At 34.2% G+C, this 23856-nt stretch overlaps 1 protein-coding gene across 1 annotated transcript; it reads left to right on the forward strand.

Annotated features, from left to right (window-relative positions):
- On the forward strand, positions 1-22484 carry LOC132544874 (tyrosine-protein kinase BAZ1B-like). The gene is made up of 32 exons (XM_060208527.1): positions 1-113; positions 890-1065; positions 1405-1510; positions 2134-2176; positions 2439-2534; positions 3237-3313; positions 3804-3969; positions 4431-5009; positions 5747-6072; positions 6458-6587; positions 6734-6902; positions 7160-7263; positions 7966-8100; positions 9135-9292; positions 10066-10202; positions 10449-10644; positions 11130-11196; positions 11772-11886; positions 12630-12762; positions 13203-13367; positions 14049-14109; positions 14672-14779; positions 15607-15733; positions 16432-16574; positions 16926-17066; positions 17670-17720; positions 18159-18337; positions 19270-19361; positions 19667-19944; positions 20472-20549; positions 21024-21167; positions 21709-22484. Exons 1-32 carry the CDS (start codon positions 1-3, stop codon positions 21820-21822), a joined length of 4707 nt encoding a protein of 1568 aa, XP_060064510.1. The 3' UTR covers positions 21823-22484.
- Positions 22485-23856: the final 1372 nt, after the last annotated feature.

The raw sequence follows: 23856 nt of genomic DNA on the forward strand, positions 1-23856 counted from the left end.
ATGCCACTCTTAGGTAAGAAGATTTTCGTCAGTGCGAAGCCTCTGAAGGATATCCGATCAGATGAGAAAGTCTACACCGTCACACATTCTAAGGAACAGTTCCGATCACAGAAGTATCTTTTGTAACAATCACCTGTACGAACCAAGATGGCGGCGTACATTGAAATGAACAACACAATCACATAATTGACGGATTTCTGTAAAACTATTGAATGGATCACCAGGAAACTTTCCCATTATTTTTGTTGATAGGTTCTGATAATTTTGAAATCAGATTTTGGCAATAATATTATGCTTTAGTCAAGAAAAAACTTTACCGGCATTTTTGTCAGTTTTTCGATAAAAGCGTGTTTACGTCACTAAGGTGATCACGTGGGCCCGGGGGAGGGGACTCTGGGTGTTTTTTACACAATACCCAACAATATCCTTATGATAGAAATGCCAAAAATTGATCGAATTAAAGCGATCATTTTTCCATGATTTTGCCGCCATTTTCATTGTACTTGCACTGAAAGGTGGTCGCTCGGCCTAAAACGCATCTGGGTTTTCTAGCGCGTTGTTGCCTCTGAAGTTTGTCAATTTTATTTTGTTAATTTGAATTTCCAAATCTAAGCACTTATTCATCGGTTTAGATCAGAGACATTTGTGATATTTTTGAAAAAATAAGTTTAGTGAAGTGTACCCTATACTACATGCCCTACAGATGTAGGAGTATAAGGGGGAAAATGGAGACTTGTGTTTACAAGCAAATATTTAGAATGTAGATTATAAAACATTGATAACATCAACATGCTTTTTATTCAGCTTAAGTATTTACCCAAACTTACGAACAACTGTCTTTAATTATTTTCTTTCTATCAAAGAATTGTTAATCCCTAACACTTCTCAGAGAGTTTGATGAGCGATCTGCCTGGTATAACGAACGTATATGGACTTGTCGTGTTACTGGTCACACCAGTCTGACTCATCAGGAAGCCTGGAATTCTGAGAAAATCGTCTTCAAGTCTCTGAAGCAGCAGTTCCCGAGTTTTCACCATAAACCTGTTTTGGAACTTGTTCATCATAGTAAGTTCTTACATGTGTTACATGTCATTTTATTAGAGTTTTAAGGAAAATTTACATCAGCCTACATAAATAGTCGTATCTTATTTTGTTTTAAGCATTTTGCAATAATTATTCTATTTCACTATATATTGGCAGAAATCTACCATAAGGTGATAATCAATGATGCAGAAATGATACAGAAATTATCTTTGAAACTGAAAGCAGGACTTTAGCATTTAGAAACTGTTTTATTTAAAAGGTGCTATTTGTTTATTTGTAAATGTTTTATTCTGTGATATATTTATGTATGTCTGTTTCACAACCTAGTTGGATCATTTTCAATATTTATTAATTTTTCAGGTACCTTGACATTGGATACGCTTGTTGATCAAGCTTGGCTTTTACTACAACAGGTCCTGTCTGTTGGCGAAACAGTGACTCTGAAAGTCAAATCAGCAGGGAAATTGTAAGCTGTAGTTCATAACTCCAATAGCAAAAAATGACCAATTTATTTCACTGTCTTTTAAACAGCACTCTAATAAGTTTGCATACTGGTTGAATTGATAGAGGCAAACTGCGGTATTTGGTTGCCTGCTAAATATTGGTTTCTTTGGGGAACAATGAAAAACCAAAATTGATTTGAGAAGTGGCCAATACGGGACCAGAAATATATTTTGAAGTGGTTGATATTAAGCCCCATCAGAATAAAAAAAAATAATGGAAAGGAAAGGGGAGGGGGAAGACAATTTATCAACTCCCACCAACAGAAATCTTCACTCCCAGGATAAACTATTTTATTCAGTGATGAATAATATATCCAGACTCGTGTCATGTAATGTACAGGCTAGAATGGTGATCTGGTGTCTAAAATTGACCCTGGAATGGACATGTGGTGATAGATGATGTGACCATTCCACTTATCAAATGACCTTACCTGTCATCATTTATACTCTCCGTGTAATTTCAAGCAGTAACATACTTTAAGACATATTAATTCCATGTAAATGATCCATTTTAATAACAATCAAGATTAATTTTAAAAGAAATTGATTTTGAAAAATTTGTCTAATTTATGTTTCTGATTTTCAGGATAAAAGGTCACGTTATCAAAATCAACAAAGCTGGTATTGAAGTAAGTAAAATGCTGCAAACGAAATAGGAGTTTGATCAGATTGAAAATCTACTTCATTATTCAATAGAGAATTTATATATTGTATTGATTGAAAATATTTGAGGTGTCATCCCTGCCAGATATTGTGACAGCATTTTTTCTCCCATCCCCAACAATGTTATTAAAAAATAATTTGCTTTTCACTCGAATTCAAAATTTCGTGAGGAGGAGAAATCATGAAACAAATATGACAAAGAAATGATGTACAAATTTTCACTCACAGGCAAATCCTACAAGTAATTGTAACTCGCCTTCAAGTGACAAGGAAAATTCTGCGGAGGATAGTAACAGCTCGCCACAGAAATGGCTGCCTCCAAAGGTAATGTTTAGGAATGGATCTTGTAACTGGCACCGCTATTGTGGGAATTTTAGCATGTGCGGTAATTTGACAGCACTGCTTTCAGAATCAGAATTTACTTAAATTTTACATTAGAAATCAGCGATTTTACATGTTGTAATGAACAAGTTGATTTATGAACATTCACTGTTATATCTGATGAAGTTTGAAACTATGTTCCCATGCAGAGCAATTTCTTGGACGTCTGTCATCAGACAAAATTTAGTGTAAAGTCAATGTCAAGTAAACACAGATTGAACAACAAAACTGTTTAAGTTTCAATAGTGAGATTTTCAAACAATGTTGCAGGATAAATAGAATACATGGTCAGTATCTTAAAATATAAGCTATATTTTGGCTTGGAATAGAAAGACGAAAGTGGCAAGCCTGAAAATTCTGCTGATGTTTTAAAACACTGACCATGTATTCTTGTTATAGATGTACAGTTGAGTCCTGTGTGACTACCACCACTGCTAAAATTGGTGACTTTGACTATCAACAATTGGACTACAATCTAACAATCAGTAGGAAATTACTCAGACTTCAGACTTGTCAAGATTGTTGAAATCACACACACGAAGATAATAGAATCAAATTTATGTAGTCGTTGTGATTTGATGTAACCATCCTGATATGAAGATTTCTATGGTATTATCAATATGTCTTTGATATTCTTCTTTTAAGTTGCTGCCCTACAAGTACAGTCTGCGTTTAGAAGAAGAAGACAAAGTCATTAATGAAATTCCAGCTGTGGACATCGGGTAATACATGTAGTATTTCTGTGGTAAATCATAATATGATTTTCCAGTTATAAAACTTCATTGTTAGATTGAAAAAATCAGCATAAATTATTTGCCCTCTGAAAAATAATTAAATTAATTGGCTTCAGTGTGACATGGTGTCGCAGTTATCGGAATTTTTTGATGAGTCTTTTATATTGGGATCTTGAAAAGTTAAAGGAATTGCAAAGGAAAAGCATGAGTCCTGAACTTTATTATCTGAGTCCCAAAAATCACGTAATCTTTACTAATTAGGAACTATTTTTGCCCTTTTTTCACAGTCAAAAACAGACTGTCCTCCCTGGCCAAAAACTTTGCTGTTTTCCAATTTTAAAGGAAACTGAAATTTTATTTAAAGAAGCTGAAGTTAAATTTGTATACAAATTCTGTCTTATTTGATAGCTTTTTTAAATAACATCCTTATGAAACTCTGAGCGCCCTATTATATACGTTATTTTTTCTGTGTCTGTAGTCGACAGGAGAAAGTGCCGTCCAAAGAGTTACTAAGGTTTTTTATCCGAGCCAATGCCCTGAGGGTAGGGCAGAACCAGACAAGTCCATGGGTGGTGGATGAAATCCGGGTCAAAGAATTTGGTCTACCCAACAAATTTGCTCACTTCTTGCTCTCTCCTATCAAAGTAAGTATTCCATGAAAGCAAAACAACCTAGTCACTGTGTGTATGTGGAGGTCATCTGGAGTATTTGTTCTCCATTTTGTTTATGTTTACATCTGTTGAGATTCCTTAAAATTCATTGTTTATTTTGTTCTTAATTCTAAACTGAAACCAAAAGTATGGAAACCTGTATGCTCATTTCGGTATCCTAGAAACCAATTTTTCTATTTAGCATGGGTCAGATCTCGGCTGACTACGTATTGGAATACAATTTCTATTTTTACTATTTTTTATTGGGGTGTGAAGATTTTATGTGAATTTGTTTTGCTCTTGGTGGACAACTAGGTGAATCATCAAAATAAAAAATGTAAAGAGACAAACTGTGTTCAGTTGCACAATGTTATTACTGCTTTTCCGTTTAGAATCCAAGATCTAAAATCCGGACATTCAGGTGTAATTTTAAAGTATTTTCTGATAATTTACAGACAGCAGAAATGAACAACAAAGTTGAGAGTGAACCTGTTTCTAAAAAACGAAAACTCTCCTTACAACCTGGTTCAGCCTCAAAGAAGGCAAAGATTGACAAGGTCAACAGTGCAAAGAAAAACAAAGACAATGATAAAACAAAACAGACAAAGTTAACTGGATCATCTCTTAAAAAGTCCTCATCGGTGACAAAATTGAAAATCAGTGACAAAACTTCTCCTAAAAAGTCGCCTAAAAAGTACAAGACTCCTGAAATAATAGAATTAGCCACAGACTCTAGCAGTGACGAGGATTGTCCTCTGGCAAAGCTCCAAATTTCACCAACAAAAAACAAATCTCCAACAAAAAAATCATCACCGAAAAAAGAAATGAAGACATCATCATCACAAAAGAAGGACACCAAAAAATCATCTAAAAAGGAAAAGGACAAGAAAAAAGCTCCGAAGAAAACCAAAAAATCTCAACTGGACAAGAAAAAAACAAACGACAGCAAAAGTACCCCAAATAAAAGGAAGGTCATTGATTTGGATAGTGACGATGATCAGCCGTTGTCAAAGCTGAAACAGTCTCCTAAAAAGGTATGTACTGTCTACTGCATCACTAAATATTGCATCTTTCAATTTTACTTACAGCAAATCAGTAAGATTTGGTGTAGATTTTTTTTTTATTTGGCAAGGAAAATCTTTTTGTGAAGTACTGATTTAGGACTTGGGACTCGCTTTAAGATCTATCAATGTATTTTGTGATACATTGATATGACTGTAAAAAATGAATCCATGAGTAATGAGACAATGTATATTAGATGTCTTTTTACATCCCAAATTTATAGGTTATTATGATATTATTTGATTGCTCTAAAAAAAAATGTAGACATGCGAAACTTTTCAGCTATATAGAATTTGTAGTTATGAAAATGTAGACATGCGAAACTTTTCAGCTGTATAGTATTTGTAGTTTTCATCTAATATGAGCATGATTACTTGTAGTTTTCAACACACTCTTGTTGATCAGATGTCTTCAGTTGTGAAGTTATGTAGGTTCTGTGTTATAGTTGTGTCATGTCAGGTCACCTGTAGTTTACCCATGCTGTCAGTTGTTTTGAAAGGTCAGTTTGTCTGTCTGTCACTGTATTAACATACAACTTAATTTGTAATCAATTAATGAGTAGTTGATATTGCCATATTCTCCCTTTCCCATATCAGTTTTAACAGAAAAAAACAGATATAATAGCTGTGATACAGGCTTTAATATCGTGCCATTTTCGTATTTTGAAAAAAAAATAGTTTTATTTTTCTGTGTTATCATTTTTCAACAGAGTATGAAGCAGATGACACTCTTTGAAATGTCAAAAAAGAAAGGATTGAAAACTCCAGAAAAGAAAAGGTCAACGTGCAATAACAGCAACACACCAGATAAAGGAGCAAAGACGCCAGACCGAAAGAAAGTGATGTCACCACCAAGGACTCCTGCTATAGTGTCCAAGATGGTTCGAGCTCACAAGATGGAGGACCAGGCCAAGTTTAAATTGTTTGTACAACAGGCCGCTAAAATTCTCACTTCACCACAGAGGAAACGTTTACCACCGCAGATCAAGGAAAGTGTGGAACGCAAATATGAGCTCCTTGCTGAAAAAAAGAAATTGTAAGTTTTTCTTTACTTGTTGAAGCAATTTCAGTTGTGTATTCTTCAGAAAAATAATTTTTGTGTTGTGGTGTACACCCCCTCAAATTTTTGTTTTTAGTTGCAGGGTACCATTGTGATATAAAATAAAATCTGTTTACTCACCCTCATGGGGTCCTGAATAGTACTTAATTGTCAATTTTGGTTAATCAACAGTATCAAAACATACAAATTTTGTGAAGGAACAGGAAAAATAAATATTTACAACAATATTGGGATAATGATGTAAACGATCTCTGTAAAATGGTTCCCATTATCATATGAATATTTGGTAATCTGTTTCATGCAACTTTAATCAACATCAGGAATTATTCTTTATCAAAGAAAATTCATATGTTTTTCCCAGGAGCCGCATGACACCCGAACAAAGAGAAGCTTATATGAAGGAAAAGCAGGAAAATTTGAAACGAAAACGTGATGAAAGGAAACAGGAGATGAAGGAGAAAAACAAAGAAAGATTGAGAGAGTTAAAAAAGGTTAGAACATTTTTTAATGAAAACAGAAATATTGAAGTATCTTATTTCAGATTTATGATATTAGTTTATTCAATCAGAAAGTTACTTTTCTTGTGTTTGATAACAAATTATTTGCATAACTTGTAAAAATGTTTGAAATATTGCAGAAATATGAAGATCAAACCCTGACAGGGAAGCCACTTCCTGCTCCTAAACTTGTTCCTACTCCTGATGGATTTCCTAATGAGATGTTTGGTGATGTGGCTTTGGTTGCCGAGTTCATCAGCTGTTACTCTGGCTTACTGATGCCAGATGAAAATTACCCCATACGCACTGGTAAGGTTTAAAGCAGTTTCTGTCAGATGGAAATTACCCCATACGCACTGGTAAGGTTTAAAGCAGTTTCTGTCAGATGGAAATTACCCCATATGCACTGGTTATGTTCAAAGCAGCTCGAGTCTGATGAAAACTGATGATAAGTCAATAAAGTTATACCATTGGGCGCATTTAGTTTAATGATAACACATAAAATATTGTTACTGAAACTGATTATGAATATAATTTATTCCTTCATTTATTTATGTCTGTTTCAGATGCACTGATGAAAGCCTTGTCCAGTGGAAATGAAGGGTTCACCTATCTGTCGCGTGCCTTAGTGGTTCTTCTTCAGACTCTATTGCAGGATGAAATTGCAGAGGTATACTTCCTCAGTCACAGTTTAAAATCTTCCTGTTGGTGATGTTGGGATTTCGTTTTAGTCAACTTCAGTCCAACTTGTTTAATATTAGTCTGACGACAGAATGTTTAATATTAGTCTGACGACAGAATCATGAAAAACTTCAAATATTGTATAGCCAGTTACTTTCGCAGGGTTGATATTTGTGTTGTTTCGCAGTACATTTATAAGGTGACAAAAAATTAATCTGTTTCAATAATAAGAAGTGTGTATTAAAGGTTCTTATATATCAACATCACAGAATTTTAGTTCATTCAAATATGATTTTATCATTTCAATAGAAAAATCGCTGAAAACATTTTACACATGAAAATTTCCAGCTATACAGTACACCAAGATGGTCTGAATAGTGATTGTTATCAGTCTTTGATATCAAATAAAGTGATTATTTTTTCAGGTTATGTGAAAGTAACTGTGTGAGAAACACTGTAGACAACTGGTAAAAAATTTATTTATTGATGATAAACTTTAGGTATTCAGATAGAAATTGGGAAAATTAAGTTATGAATTAATGTTTTTCTGTTTAAGGATTAAAACTCTGCTGATTATGAAATCAGATTATTAGGTTTGGGTTATCAATAGACTTAACACTGTATGTAAATCTTGTTAAGTGTTAAAAGTGTGAGCTGATTATCAACAAACTTTTATATTTATCTGTTGAAGGATTACCAGGAGATCCGCGTACCTCTGTCAGACATTCCTGTGAATCCCTGTACGGCATCTGAATTGACTCGGCTCTGTCTCCGACGACAGGATGACAATGATAATGCCTACGAGGATGAAGAAGATGTTGAAGTTGTAAGTTAAAGAAGTATATAAGAATAAAAATCCAATGATAGTAAACAATTATTATTTATTGCTGTTAATTATTGTATTAATTTATCCTGTAATTTTATGTGATTACTGGGGCTGCATATTAAACAAAATTGTGATGTATTTTGCACTCGGTTGGTTTATATTTAACCCAGCCAAAAACAATTTTATATCTCCATGCTGGTAACATCATATAGGAAGGAAACAGAATCATATCAATGACTACAGTGAAACTTGTATGGTCAACCTTGAATGTACCTGATCTTTTGGAGTTCTGTATGATGTTTTGAAAAAAAAATGGTCTGAATCCAACAAATACTGGTATCAGGTCAAAAAGGAAGATTTAGATCAACTGGCGAAAGTTGTCAATCTGGAAGACAAAATTTACGTCCAGGGAAAAAAATTTCAAAATCAAAGAATCGTCAGACCAATGGTGAAGGAAACTGGGTCAAATGTGAAGGTCAAGTTTGGATCTCTAAGTTGGTAAACATTTCATGACATTAATTTGAATTAAGATTCAGAATAGTGACCTCAATAGCTTTGAGCAGCCTGATAAAATTTTGCACTTTTCAAGAACTCCATGTGTATGATGAGGTCTTGTGAAAACAAACGGAGACATTTATAAATGTGGCCTTAACTGACGAAATCAGTAGAGGTCATTACATCAGAAATAGAGGATTTTCCATAAGCTTTATGTGGAATCCATCAATCAAATCTTAGAATATTTTTCATTTTATCAAGCCCCTGGCAAGGCGAAATAAAAACAAATTGTGACAAGTTTCATAAATCACATATGGAATGGAATCAAGTGTAAGATTCTGTTTATCATATATTAAACTTGTGCAAACTTTTGTGAAAACAGCATTTTCTTAGACTGAGGCAAATGCTGAATTAGCATTTTAAAGATCTGATGTCAAAATGTGAACAATCAATCAGCTGTATGAAGCATATTATACATCTGTGTTTACAGAATATATCCCAAGTAAGTGTTCTGACACTGCGATGAATTGTTTTTCCAGTCTGATGCCTTGCTACAGCTGCTGGAGTCACAAGAGTTATATCAATTAGATCTGGCCCAGAAGATACAGATTCTGAAAGGTCTGTGTCAGAGGATCATGGGGACTTATTCCGTACAGGACTACATGGAAGAGAAACAAACAGAGGCCTCTAAACTATGGTCAGTATTAAAACTGAAAATAAAATATGACTGACTCAACACTAATGTATTTCATAACAGTTCGGAGAGTGTAACAACCTCAGCTATCTCTGATCAAAACAGCAAATGTCGGTAGACACATCAGCATGTGTCAACCACTGTTAATTTCAAGCTGATAATCTTTATCAATTTTTCTCAGAAAGTGCTATAATTTTGTGAATAGCCTAATTTTACACTTTCCAAAAATCAAATGCATGGAAAGAAATAATGAAATCTAGCCATTTAGTCCCTTTCAATGGTGTGAGTAATGTTTAACAAAAATGGATGTCCTAAGTTTGTTTCACTGGATTAACAGTTTGAAATTGAACTTTGTGTTTGTGATATTGACTGTACCATGCCTTTCACAGTTGAAGAGATTTGTGAAGTCTTCCACTGCCTGAGGGAAAATGATATTGATAAATGGGGCTGTAGGTATAAGACTATTCCAGTCAAATATCCATACCGTCTTGGTTGGTCGGTTGATTGGTTGGTTACAGGTTTCTCGTCTCTGTGACTTGTCCTTTCTCTGGACATTGTCTCACAGACAAATGTCAATGTTCTGTTGACTGTCCATACCATCCAAGGACCTCAGCTTATGTTTCGAGGTACCACCCATACAATTTAACTGATAATTTTCAAAAACCAAACTATGGATAGAACTTGTTTATGAAGAGTCCTTAGGTCAGATAAGTGTTTTACTGAAATAGCCTTGTAGATTTTCAGAATTTTTAAAAGTTTTTGTATTTTTTGTACAGGAGGAAGAGACTTGCGGTGCTTAAAGTAAAGAATACAGAATTAAAGAAAGAAAAGGAACAGAGTAAAAAAGAGAAAGCTGAACAGGCTCAGAAAGAACCAGAGAGGAATAAAACAAAGGAGGACAAATCAAGTAATAGTCGATAACTTATAGACAAACAAAAAATTTACAGTTTGTATTGAAGATTTTTGTTTAATGTTACAAATGTTTTAAACTAATTTGGAAAAGTCCTATTGAAATTCATCAAATGTCTGTCACACAAGTTAAAGTTACATTGTTTCTAATGATGAAAATTCAGTGATGTTATTTCAATAACACAGTGTACATATTTAAGGTTATGGTATAAGTGTGATGTGTGTAATTAATTTGTGTTCTCCTCTTCAGGTTTGACTATATCTCACTTCTATGGTCAGACATCTGCTGATCAGAGTGACTCTTCAAAGCCTGCCACTCCTGAACCTATTTCTGCAGACTCTACAGAGGATGGAGATGACTTGGCTTCTGTAGTGAAACGACGTCGCATTAATGCTGCGAAAGCTGCTGCTGAGAAAGAACAGCGACAATATGAAACCAGAAAACAGTAAGACTTCTGAAAAAATCTTCAGCATGTTGTGTGGTTCAGCTAGTAATAGTTCTTAGTATCATGATAAATATTTCTCTCATTCCACACTCAGGTTCACTGTTCTTGTATTACACACCCACCCATGCAATACAGGCACGTGCACGTAGAAATGTCACATGTCCCTTCCCAATTAATGTCATACAATTATATAATGTGTACATATTTTGTAAAATAGGGCATCCTTGGTAGCCAATATTTTTTCAATATTTAAAAATGAGAGATGAAAGGTAGGAAATTCAGCCTGAGAGGTCGCATAATGTTGTAAAATTTTAAGCTTGTATTTACAAGAGGTTTATAAGTACATCCAGTTACATAAATTCCCAAGTTCAGAAGTAACAAGCTGTCACAAGGTGATTACGTACCATCAGGGCCTAGCTCTCTTTTCCTGGGCATCCCTTCCGAAAACTTTTTAGATTGAATGTTTTTATGTTTGTTGTTAACAGGAGAGAAAAAGAATATGAAGAATACAGGAAACAGAAACAGAGAGAAGACTTTGAAAAAGAATTTGTTGTAAGTTTTTACCAATTTACCCATCACCTAACATTTCATTACTTAGCTTTAAGTGTAACATGGGAGTCAAAAAAGTTTTGTCTGATTCTGTTCATAAAATATTTTCATGGGCCTCTGTTTTTGTGGGGTTTTTTTTTTTCAAATAATTACTTTTTGTGGACACTTAATTTCATGGATAAATGCAGCTTAATAAATCGACTTCTATTAATTTGAACAGTTCATGGACATATAAATTCATTTATTAAATGTACCCACAAAATGATTGAAAGTAAACACCTTCCTTGTTGAAATATTGAAATTAAAGTGATATTGTTTCCTTTAAAATTTCTATCCTTAAAAAATAAAGATCAATGAGACCGACATCTATAAAAGTATTGTGTTGGAAGAAATTTTGAACAGAAAATACCATCTAAAGATTTTGTGAACAACTCACAGCTTGCATGGTTTTAGCATAGATTTGTTGAATTTGTTAAGAAATTCTTGTCATGTTAAGAGTATTTTTGAATAATGCAAATGTGAAATGATATATTTTGGTTTTTATGTACATGTATATTTCATGTAATTTTTTTTTCCAGAATGGAATAACCCTTGCTAAGTCTGTACTTCGCCATACACCCGTAGGGACGGACAGGAATCACAGTCGCTACTGGGTTTTCTCTGGGGTAACTCCTGGCCTCTTCATAGAGAAAGGTGTGTCTTTTAAAATTTTTCCATAGGATTCAAATTGCCTTCTTCTATGTATAGAGGATCTTGCACAAGTTTGAAATGAAATTTATGAAACCAGTTGAAATTATTTATTTTACTAAGTCTCTGAGGTAAAATGAGTAATCTGGGACGAGTTTCGCGAATCTCACGGAAATTGAAACAAATGGAACATTCTGTTCATCACATAACTTAATTGATTTTGCAAATATTTGCAAACTATATCTAATTAAATTGAAACAAAATCAATGTTGGCAGAATTTTCGGTCTAAAATCTCTCTCTATGGTAATTACACATGATGATGTATGATGTATTATGTCAAAATGAAAGCATTGAGAACCTTCAGTCAACCAAAATATATGTCATATGTGTTGATACTCTTGTAACAAGGAAGTTCTGTGATATAAAGATTTTATTTCTAAAGGCTCAAATTTCCCATCAAAACTTCATGCAAAAGGGATTTGTTTTGTGGAAGTAATGAGATTGACTTTTTTTTATGCTTCCAAAACATTTTCGGGAGAGCATATAGTTGCCGCCTTGTCTTGACTGATATTCATTCTCAGAGTACTTATTTTCATTGACTTACTGCATCCTCAAACATATTGAAAAATATAGTAAGTCCATAATCATATATTTTCTTGCGATTATGACTTAGGATTATGAAAATATGTATGTTCATTCTTATGAAAGATAAATATTAAGTTATCGCTGAGTTTTTTTTCTGTGATAGGCTGGGTGAATGAGAACATTGATTACTGCACTAGAAAGGCAGGGTCGTCTAATTGGGAGAGCGATGACTCCGACACTTCAACTAACACAGGAAGTAAGGATGAAGAGCGACGAAATCGAAATATTGAAACTACGTAAGTGTGTTGTTGACCAGCCTTTTTGATATAGAATCTTCTGTGTAAAATTTAATTCTTTTTAAGTAAAAAGAAAAACCTGTGTCTGACCCTACTCTGGATGCTAGTGTCTTCATCTCAAGGATTTGTGCCCATATTGATCTTCCTACACATGACTGTTAAGCTTATAATGTTGTGTTCTAACGTTTGCGAAATCCTTCAACGCACGTTATTTAAATCTCTTATAAAGTTTGGTGAATATCTTTAACTTAAATAAATTCATCATTGGTGAAAACAAGATGCCTTTAAAAGGAGAGAAAGAGAGAGAAATGGAAATGAGAAAAAGACGGAAAAAATCTGTCAAATATTGTTATCCTGTAGTTTAATAGTGATAACTTTTGTTGCTACAATAGACTGAGTCACTGCAACATTACAAGGTTTCGTTCTTTTTTATTTTTTAGAATTCCACATTGTGGTCAAAATTTATGGTTTACCTACTCCAATAAAACAGAAGTGGATGAATTGTTAGACAGCCTCCATCCACAAGGCTACCGAGAGAGTACACTGAAGAAAGAACTCCAGAACCGATACGCAGATATATGTTTAGGTGTTAATCAGAGTAAAAGGTAATATTGTAGAGAAGACTTTTATCTAAATCATTATAATGACCATTTGTAACTTTGTTCTGTTTTTTATGGGATTTGGAAAAGTGACAATGAACTACAAAATCATTAAATTTTGTGGGCAATTTATTTTCATTTATTTCGTTGCTGCACTTTAATTTATAAATTCATTTGTTTACAATCTATTAAAGACTGTACAAAAGACAGCACAAGTAAATAGCACCTTTTCATAATTAAGAGTGAGATGCAGTAGAGCCAAACAATGAATTAAACTTTATCATACAGCTGTTTCGTCCTTCTAGGACTCATCAGTGATGCTAAGGGCCTAAATTTTGAAACAAGTACAAGTTATAGCTATTTACAAAATCAAATGTCCACAAAATTGAAACTGTATTTTGAAAAACCACGAAAAGTGAGCCCCACAAAAATATATGGTTTTAAAGCATGTGAAGTGAAATTCTGTTATCAGTTTTTGCTGTAAATTATTTGAAGCTTGTTACTTTATTTATTTGCTCACCAGAATGGTATATACTAAGTCTTGTCATTTTATGCTAATTAAAGCCCCCATATAATGAGACATTTATATTTTTACTGAATTTTTCCGAGTGTGATAGAAAAAATAGGATACATCAACGTGGAGAATATCACTAATGAATAATACCAAGATTGTTTTATGTTGATCAGAGCTGTGTGTGAGCTGAGAGATTCTGATGGTGACAAAGAAATGTTGGATGGATTCAGACAGGTAATATACAGTGAAACATGCTTATTGTGATATTTTATTTTACAGATTAATGTTAATTGCTTAATGATTGATCATATATCATACACTAAATACAGTAGGTATAACCCTAGTTTCAGTGTATTCTGCTATTGCTTGCAATTTTGGCTGCACATGTTGTTGAAAAATCCATAGAGTTGTCTCCCTTTATAGATATTTGAACGCCAACAGCAACTTTAGTTAGATTTCAGTGATCAATCTACATGTGAGTTTCGAGTCCTATACTCATAAAATGTGACTCATAGAATTTCTAGAAACACTTAATATTTTCCATTGCGGAACCCATTTTTTTAGCGATGAAGTTGAAAAGGACTTGTGGAAATAAATTGTAGATTGAATACTGAGACTATTACTTAAAAAAGTAGATAGGCAGTCTCAGTTGGGTAATATTTATCAGGGGTTTATCCAACCACATTTTCAATTCTGAAATTCAATTAAACCCATTTGAGAATTAAAAAAACCATTAATCATCAATGAAATAGGTTACTTGGTTCACCATAAAGAATTATATTTATTTTCATTGCAGGAACTTTTGGATACAGAGACAAAATTGCGCTATGGCGGATTAGGAGGGGTAGATAACTTTGATACTTGGGAATCTGGACTTGAGACAGCATCAGATGTTTCAGAATTTGTAAGTTGTGTTACATGTTGATGAAGGCAGCTCTGTGAAGAGTATAGAATAACACTTATATATTCATAATGTTTAATATGATTTTGTTGTCCATTCACAGTTAAGCCTTGAATTTTAACAGGAGATTCCCCACAAGTTAGGATTTCATACTATGCTTTTGAAGAAAATCAACCAATCGTGTTCTCATGGAAATCGTACACCTCAATTTAATATTTAAACAAATGTATGATATTCCATTTGCAGAAATTCTTTATAGATATAGCTTAATCTGTTAACAAACATTCATGAGTGATAAAATTTATAACCCAAGCAGAAATTTTAGTGAACAGGATACACACTAGGGTATTTACTCTGTATACTCTACATAAAATCTAGGATCCAGTGACCTTTCAGTTCCAGATTTCTGTATACGTTATATTTATATAGCTTGGTTGGGAGTATTCCCACCAATTTTGCCTGTCCAAACTGACCACAGTAGATATATTATGAAGCTAATGATAGTTTTTAAAAGTCATTAGAATAAGTTCTTTAAAAGCACAGAACAACCAGAAATGTTTCAACTTGTTGTGGAAATCCCCTTGATATATATTTTATCTTGCTTGGTTTCATTGTTATTACGTTTACAATATATATTACAATTCAGGCAACCATTAAACCATAGCATTAGTAACTAGCAACTATTTATATTTGGAAATTTATTGAAGTGTGTTTTCTATACAACATGTTAAATGATATAAGTATTTTCATGTTTGGAAAGCAAAGCCACAGTTCCTCTGTCCAAATATGATGTATGGTAGTTACAGATATTTTGTTTAATATTCTCTCAGGCTAAACTGATGATTGAGACACAAGAAAACGTATCCAAGAAATTCCTTCAGGGAATTATGGGTGAAAGGAAGAAGAAAGCAAAGGTGACAGAGATGACGGAAGTGAAAGAAGAGAAAGAAGTAGAAGGTTTGAATCTGTAGCATTTTAATGTTCCTCTAAATTGTAAAAATCATTGCAAAATTTGACATTTAAGTTGGATTTCGAAAAAAAGTTAATTGAATCTCCTGTGATTTATTAAATGGAATAAACTTATGTATGCATGTTTGGATATAATCTTGTATCTACTCCTGTGTAAGGCAGCCAGTGGAACCCCCATGTTTTACACAGTTGATTTGCTCTTGATATTTGCTGATTGATATTTGCATAATACAACAAGTTTACATCTTATGAAAACTTGAAAATAATGTATATGTTTATATACAGGATGTCTATTGCATCACATGTTTCGTTCAGAATCTGTGTCATATTTTGAGAACCTCTCAACAGACCTGGTTCATAATTACTCCATACAGGGTTTTCAATAAGAGCCGGTGGCCGGCCAATTTGACCGGCTACTTTGATCATTTGGCCGCCTACACCAATCCAGTTCCGTAATAATGTTCCATACACGACTACATGTACACAGCAGGCCAGCCTCCTACTTTCACTACACAGCCTGCTACTAACAAAATTATGGAAAACCCTGCCATAGTATCATACGTCAAATTCTACACCTGATTTGTGTCCACAATCTGTTATAAACAAACATATGAACATAAATATCTGGTAAACTGACCTGATAGCAGTCGAGGAAGTAGATTTACTTATTATTTTACTTATTGTAGAGAATGAAGAGGAAGAGAAGGAGATAGCTGGAATAGTAGAGTGGCGTGAAGCTGTAGAGAGTGCGTCAACGTTGTCCCGACTTCATGTCCTCATGGGTATTCTAGATAACAGTATCAAATGGGAAAAATCAGCAGAGAACGCAGTGAGTGTATTACCCATTAAAACTTTCACCAGATCTTAATTTTCACTTTTTCTAGATCGTAATGTTTCGAGTTATGCGTAAATTGGAAATTTTTTAAATAACTGGCTTTCTGTTGATGTGATGATGATAGAGCTACAACTGGTGTGCTTTGGTATTAAGTTAATGTATATTTGAAATCGTCTTCAACATTTTATCTCTTGATTGTCCACCTTCACATCATAATTATGGACTGATTTAGATAGTTTCAAGTTTCATTGTCATATACTGAAGAACATGTTGATGTGTATATCCTTTTTCTGAAATGTCAGTGTTGTTAGGAAATGAAACAATGGCTGCCCTTTATTTTAACAGAAATGTAAAATATGCCGGAAAAAGGGAGAGGAACAGAAACTGTTATTGTGTGACGAGTGTAATCAGCCTTTCCATATGTATTGTCTCAGACCAGCTCTTGTGGAGATACCAAAAGGAGACTGGTTCTGTGCCTCTTGTATGGTAAGTGATAGGGAGACAGGTTCTGTGTCCCTTGTGTGGTAAGTGATAGGGAGACAGGTTCTGTGCCTCTTGTATGGTAAGTGATACCAAAGGGAGACAGGTTCTGTGCCTCTTGTATAGTAAGTGATACCAAAGGGAGACTGGTTCTGTGCCTCTTGTATGGTAAGTGATACCAAAGGGAGACTGGTTCTGTGCCTCTTGTATGGTAAGTGATACCAAAGGGAGACTGGTTCTGTGCCTCTTGTATGTTAAGTGATACCAAAGGGAGACTGGTTCCGTGCCTCTTGTATGGTAAGTGATACCAAAGGGAGACTGGTTCTGTGTCCCTTGTATGGTAATTGATACCAAAGGGAGACTGGTTCTGTGTCCCTTGTATGTTAAGTGATACCAAAAGGAGACTGGTTCTGTGTTCCTTGTATGGTAAGTGATACCAAAGGGAGACTGGTTCTGTGTCCCTTGTGCACTAAGTATACTGAAGCAGACCTATAACATTGGAAATTATTTCCTAAGAACAAAAGTTCAATATTTAAGGCCTTTAATTAATCAGAATACAGGATGCCCAATATTTATCACTTGTATAACTAATCTTTGTTATCTTTCCAGCCTCAGAACCAAAGAAGGAAATCTCGAGTGTACAACGTTGACTATGATGATGTAAGTAAGATCATATGTACGTTATGATAAAGGAGAATTTAATCATCACAAGATAACGTACTGACATTGTCATTTATGATTAGAAAAAGTTCACTTTATTGTGTGTAATGACCCACTTTACTTCATTGTGTGGTATGAACCACTTTACTTCATTGTGTGGTATGAACCATTTAACATCATTGTGTGGTATGAACCATTTAACATCATTGTGTGGTATGAACCATTTAACATCATTGTGTGGTGTGACCCACTTCACTTCATTGTGTGGTATGACATATTTAACATCATTTTGTGGTATGACCCACTTTACTTCATTGTGTGGTATGACCCACTTCACTTTATTGTGTGGTATGATCCAATTACCTCTAACTATCTCTAATAATTTCTATGTGTCCTAGTGGATTTGATTTGATATATTGTAAATTTATTTTTATTCAGCAAAGAAGAAAAGGGATTGATGGGTACACCAGCGACTCCAATGACTCATTGTGTGGAGAGATAGAACATGAAGAGAATTGTGCAGAATGTGGTGGAGACGAAGGTCTCATCTTTTGTTCTGAATGTCCCACGGCGTACCATCTGGAGTGTCATGACCCACCGTTGAGGCATCCTCCTAGGTAAATACATATTCACTCTGACCCACCACTACACAACATTAAACATTAAATTTATAATGTATACTGTAGTCAGCGAAACGCTAGAGTGAAAGTACACACTACTTAAATACATTCATGACAAGAAAACAGCGAGACTCCTTTAAAAACGGGCCTCAGACAGTAATGATAATGACACTCCACTATGTTGTGTCCTATTTGTAAGAGTTTTACGACTACAGCGAAATCTCCAAGTAAAGCTAGCACATTTCACTGTAGTTGTTGTCTTTTCCACATGGAGTCCATGCAATCTTACACAGTAAATAGACTGCACATGCTTTGTACAAACTATTATATCCAGAAACATGATCAGCCAATGTCATTTGTAGAATCACCTGTTTTGACAGCTATTAACGGACTGAACAGTTTGCTAAAGGAAAAATTCTCAGCATCTCCTTCAGATGATAATGCAAGCTGCGATGCTTGATTGCATCAGTAAGCACATGAATACAACTGGCTCCATTGTAACATTTGTTTTAGGGTAGGGCAAGAAATTTTGCTGTCCCAAATTTTGTCAATGGGCAAGTGCTTAAAAATTCTATTTGTCTGCCACATTTTGTGAATCCGTGGACAAGTTTAGTTCATTTCATACCATAACATACCACAGCAAGCTTCACACATCAATTTTTGGTATTAATCGATGGTGGTTAATGATCAGAGATAAAAAACTTGTATACAAGATATCTTATGAACACCTCAACAGATGTAGTTCATGTTCACACCACAGTATCGCTGCATAATCTTCTACTCCAGGTAGTTTGATGGTCATTGGTCTAAGATACAGTTCAAAACGTACCCTTGACTACTTTTGTTTTTTAAAAATTTTCCATACAAAATATCTCATGAATCCCTAGGTAGTATATCTATACCTGCTCACTTTGTGTTATTTTTTCCAGAGGAAGATGGGTATGTACAGAATGTAAAACTGGAGTGAAAAGAAATTCAAGGTCAAGGACGAAACGGAAAGTTGCAAAGAAATCAGGCAAAGGTAAAATTTGTTCTTATTTGCAGATTACTAAAGTTTGTCATGTTCAGTTACTTGTTTTGATTTTGAAAAACTTATCCTTGTGTTGAAGAAAATGTGGTGAATTAATGAACAGTATGTTTCCTCCGCTTCCGTAGAAATTAGCCATTAAGGATTGTTATTTAAGTTAAAAATCACAGTCTAAGCTTTAAAACAGGAAATAGATAACATGCACTGACACAATCCTCTCTATAAGATGACCTGCATGAGTGACTCTGATTCCTGTTAAGTTTGATGGTAAATACTTATCATAGAACACTTTCATTCAGCTGCTCCAAAAAGAAAGAAGTATGTCGAATCATCTGATGAAGGAGGGGAGGAGGAGGATGAGGAAGAAGATGAAAGTGAAGAAGAGGAGGAGGACGACGAGGAGGAAGGAGACACACCAAGGAAAGTTGGACGCAGACAGAAATCTACAAAGTCCGGGCCAGGCAGAAAGCCAGGCTCCGCCAATAAAAAGGATAAATCTCGCTCTTCTGTTGGCAGTAACTCAAGTTTCAATGATGGTAGAACATATACTTCTAGACGGGCACCATCAGAGCTGTCTGTAAGTAAAGAATCATATTTAATGTACAGGGATTCTGTAATTATAAACATATAGGGAGCATGCAAGACTCTTTGTAAGTGTTAGGTGTAAATTTTTACGTAGTTTAATCAATAATTTAAATTGTATCAGAAGTTTGATTTGATATTTTCAGGTGTGGAATCTTCAAGTATTCTGTATTACAGTTACACATCATTTTTCGTTGCTTTGATTTTTCATCTGGATATATAATTGAAAAAATTATTTACACATATATTAAAAATTATATCACAGACTTGCAGAAAAAAGTTATTTAGTGATAAAGGAATTACCATAGACATAGAATATTGTAACTGAACTGCCTATTTATCCCAGCCAAGTGATAACAAAAGAATGAATCCACTTATTGTCTTGTTGCGAAAAGTTACAGAGGAAATTGATTGGTCAGTCTCTTTGGGTTTCATTGGGGGAAGAAATTGTTTGGATTAAGAAAAATAAGGCCACCGTTTTTCAGTGTGAGGTAAAGATTTGAACAACCATTCCTGTTACAGATATGTGAACAGATCATAGGTGATATTATGAAGATGGAATCTTCCTGGCCGTTCTTACTCCCAGTCAGCAAAAAAGATGTAAGTGCTTTCAGTGAGAACAAAACTATGTGGAAATATTCTGAACAAAAATTCTGGAAGAAATTACAGATTTTATTTAAGTTTCTTACACATGACATGAAGACGTGAAATCTTAAGATCACCCCAGGGGCCTGACATGCAGGGCCAAAAAGATAAATTGACTGAAGTTTTAAAAACCTTCTCAGTACCCAAATATGGTAGATTCATATGCTGTTTATGGTGATAAAGGTATTAAAGTAAAACTCTTCTGAACCCTGTACAAACATGTTTCTTATTTATCTCTTCTCTTTACACAATTCATTCCAATTGTTTCCATTTATGAGTTCACTTACGGGACCATTTAGGCCTCTTGTTAACATTGCTGTCCCTTGTTAGCAAAACTGAGGGAAGGCACTGGAGATAAGATGAGATTTGGGGAATTAGATTCACATAGTTATTCTGTGTATCTCACCTTATTTGTGTTTTTATCGTTAGGTACCTGATTATCATCGTATTGTGAAACATCCTATGGATCTTCAGCTGGTCAAAGACAAACTCAAGTGTATGGTGTATGGTTCTGTGGAGGAAGTCATCGAGGACGTCAAACAGATTTTCATTAATGCTGAGTTGTATAATAAGGTTAATATTCAATTATCTTGCATCTGCTTTTAACTTTCAAAACCAGAAGACTTACTGCTGCCTTTTGTTGGTGATAATCCAATGTTTATTGTGCAATCTTATCTATCAATGGACCAGTTTATGTTGATACGGTCGTGTCCTTGTCACTTCACCTTAATTACTCTGGATGTCATGTAACAGGCCTCCCATATGTTGTTCGGTGAAGTTATCACCAGCAGCCATGAGGATACTCCGCCTCAAAATGACCCTGACAGTACATAGGGTGATAAACCCCGCATATCTATCAAGTCTCCCTGTTATTCCATTATTTTATATTTACCATGTGCTCAACCTTTTTGGTTTTAATATTCCATGCTTTGTAAGTCCCTATATTTGAAAGCCCAAGAAGCCACTTACCTTAAGAATGAGGACCTGAATTAAGTGTTATTATTGTTGATTATCTATAAAAAAAAAAAAAACAGTGATATGTTTATAGGTATTGTGGTTCTGTTGGAAACATCAATCAAAATTCATACAGATATTTTAACGTTTTTCATTGCAGATTGGAAGTGAAGTGTTGGATTGTAAGGATGATGTAGAAGAAAACTTTGCCAATTTAATTAAGAAGAACTTACCTATGTGCCTGTATGCTCGAGTAAAGAATAGCCAAGCATGATGAAAATAATGGATATTTATGGACAATCTTGCTGACAGTAATACAGTAATAGCAACTTAAACAGCCAAGTGCACTGACAATGACGAATATTAATAGGCAAGCTTGTTAACATTAGCGTGTGATGAAAATATTGAATATTATTAGGCAAGCATGCTGACAATTACAAATATTAATAGACACGCTTGCCAACAATAGCAATCTAAAACAGCCAAGTGTGCTGAAAACAATGGAGACTTATAGACAAGCTTGCTGACAATAATGAATGTTGATAATCCAATACAGCTGCAAATTCCTGAGCTCGAATATCATAACTTATCAGAACACTCTTTGATATCTAGACTTTTTATGAAACTGTCCAAATATTTTGTCAAATCGCCCAGGAATATCAATGATGTGTGGTTTGTAATTCACTAACTCGGAGCGAGTCCATGGCATATAAGTATGGTCAGCTTAATTTAGACTGCTGACAGGAGGTGTAGAAGCTTTAGAAAACTCCTAAGGATATCACGTAGACATCCTGGTAGAGGATAATCGTTCTTTTTGATTGTTATCAGTTAAGGACCTCAGTTCATGTGAAACATCAAATTTCCTGGTGAGATGGCTTCGATAAATAGATTTTTTATCTCTTTGAAGATAAAATGATATCTTTATTTCACTTTTTCCTGGAGAATGTTTCAAGACCTTATTTCTTAACTCTTAATTTAACAATGTTAAGGAATTATGAAATACCAGTACTGTAACTTTCATTTTACTAGTATAAAGTATGCTAAGTACATGTACTTATGTTTTACAGTGTTGAATGGAGTTTCAGAATTCTCTGCTTGTACTAGGTCTTCCCACAAAACAATGCATAATTCAACTTGGTCAAATTCCTAGTACATACATGTAACTAGTTATATAGTCAGTACTACTTTACCCACAACTTACAATTCCTGATAGTGTAAATTACTTATATTTCGTGGGGGATTTGATACACAAGGAGAGTCAATCGTGAATTCAAATCCCTCACGATTATTTGTACAGAAATAATTCTTGACGACATAGCCCATCATCCGCAAATTTGAAGTCATTTCTATTTGCAAAATCATGTATTTGCAAATATGTCTGAAAAGAGAAGTTTACTAATTAAAGTATTCACAACATCTAAAGGATTTACGGCAATATTGTCAGTAGGAGAGTGACAACATTATTGTCTAAATATACAAATTAATTTCACAGTCAGCTATTTTTTTAAATAAATCTTGTAAATAAATCAATAACTGAAGTGTTTCAGTTTGCATGCAGCATAATTTATGTACCGGTAGTTGCACTACTGGAGTGTTATGTTTAATTTCACGCCACACTTCAGGAATTTATCAATTTATGAGACGACATTGTTGGCTGTACAAAATACTAGTTTATATGTCTAAACTCTCTGACCAATAAAAGGAGTACCCATCTGCCCAAGAAACCATAGACATTGACAATCTGAATAAAGTTGATTGCTGAAATATTGATTAAGAAATGTTGATTTCTTCATTAACACTCATTAATTAAGCAAATGAAAAGAAAACAAGATTGATTTTCCTTTTCAATAGCAGTGTCTTATATCATTTGATTTCTGTCATTAGGTTCATGACTTTACCCTACCCCCATCTCATAACAAAAAATTACAGATTTCCTCCAACCAGTCATTTTATATACCAAATCAGAGCCCTTTGATGCAATATCTAAACTAAACAGTAATCATTTTTGAGATGGGACCAAAACTCAGAAGACATACTGTAAATAAGGGGTGTTTTTTGATGTTTTATTTTCAAGGATGGACTGAAACTACAAAAACACAAACAAAATCAGTAATAAAAGAATTGTTCAAATACATTTTCAGAAAAAATACATCTTTATTCTTTTGAACATTTTTGTTAAAACTGGTGGGTGTGACAGTATTCTTGTTTTTGCATTTATTTTTACCAAAAGAGTTAAAAATCTTTTCTGCGGAAATAAATTACGTCAAAGCATAAACCTGAATGACAATATTAGGCATTTGTATCTGTC

Source organism: Ylistrum balloti, unplaced genomic scaffold (genome assembly GCF_031769215.1).
Source record: "Ylistrum balloti isolate Yb309-2 unplaced genomic scaffold, AGI_CSIRO_Ybal_v1 Utg369812, whole genome shotgun sequence".
NCBI lineage: Eukaryota > Metazoa > Mollusca > Bivalvia > Pectinida > Pectinidae > Ylistrum > Ylistrum balloti.

Excerpts from the sequence above, each read along its gene's own strand:
- LOC132544874 (XM_060208527.1), top strand. The coding sequence starts at position 1 with ATGCCACTCTTAGGTAAGAAGATTTTCGTCAGTGCGAAGCCTCTGAAG. Across the intron at positions 10,645-11,129 it reads CAATATGAAACCAGAAAACA|GAGAGAAAAAGAATATGAAG; the intron begins GTAAGACTTCTG and ends TGTTGTTAACAG. Across the intron at positions 19,362-19,666 it reads TGCAAAGAAATCAGGCAAAG|CTGCTCCAAAAAGAAAGAAG; the intron begins GTAAAATTTGTT and ends ACTTTCATTCAG.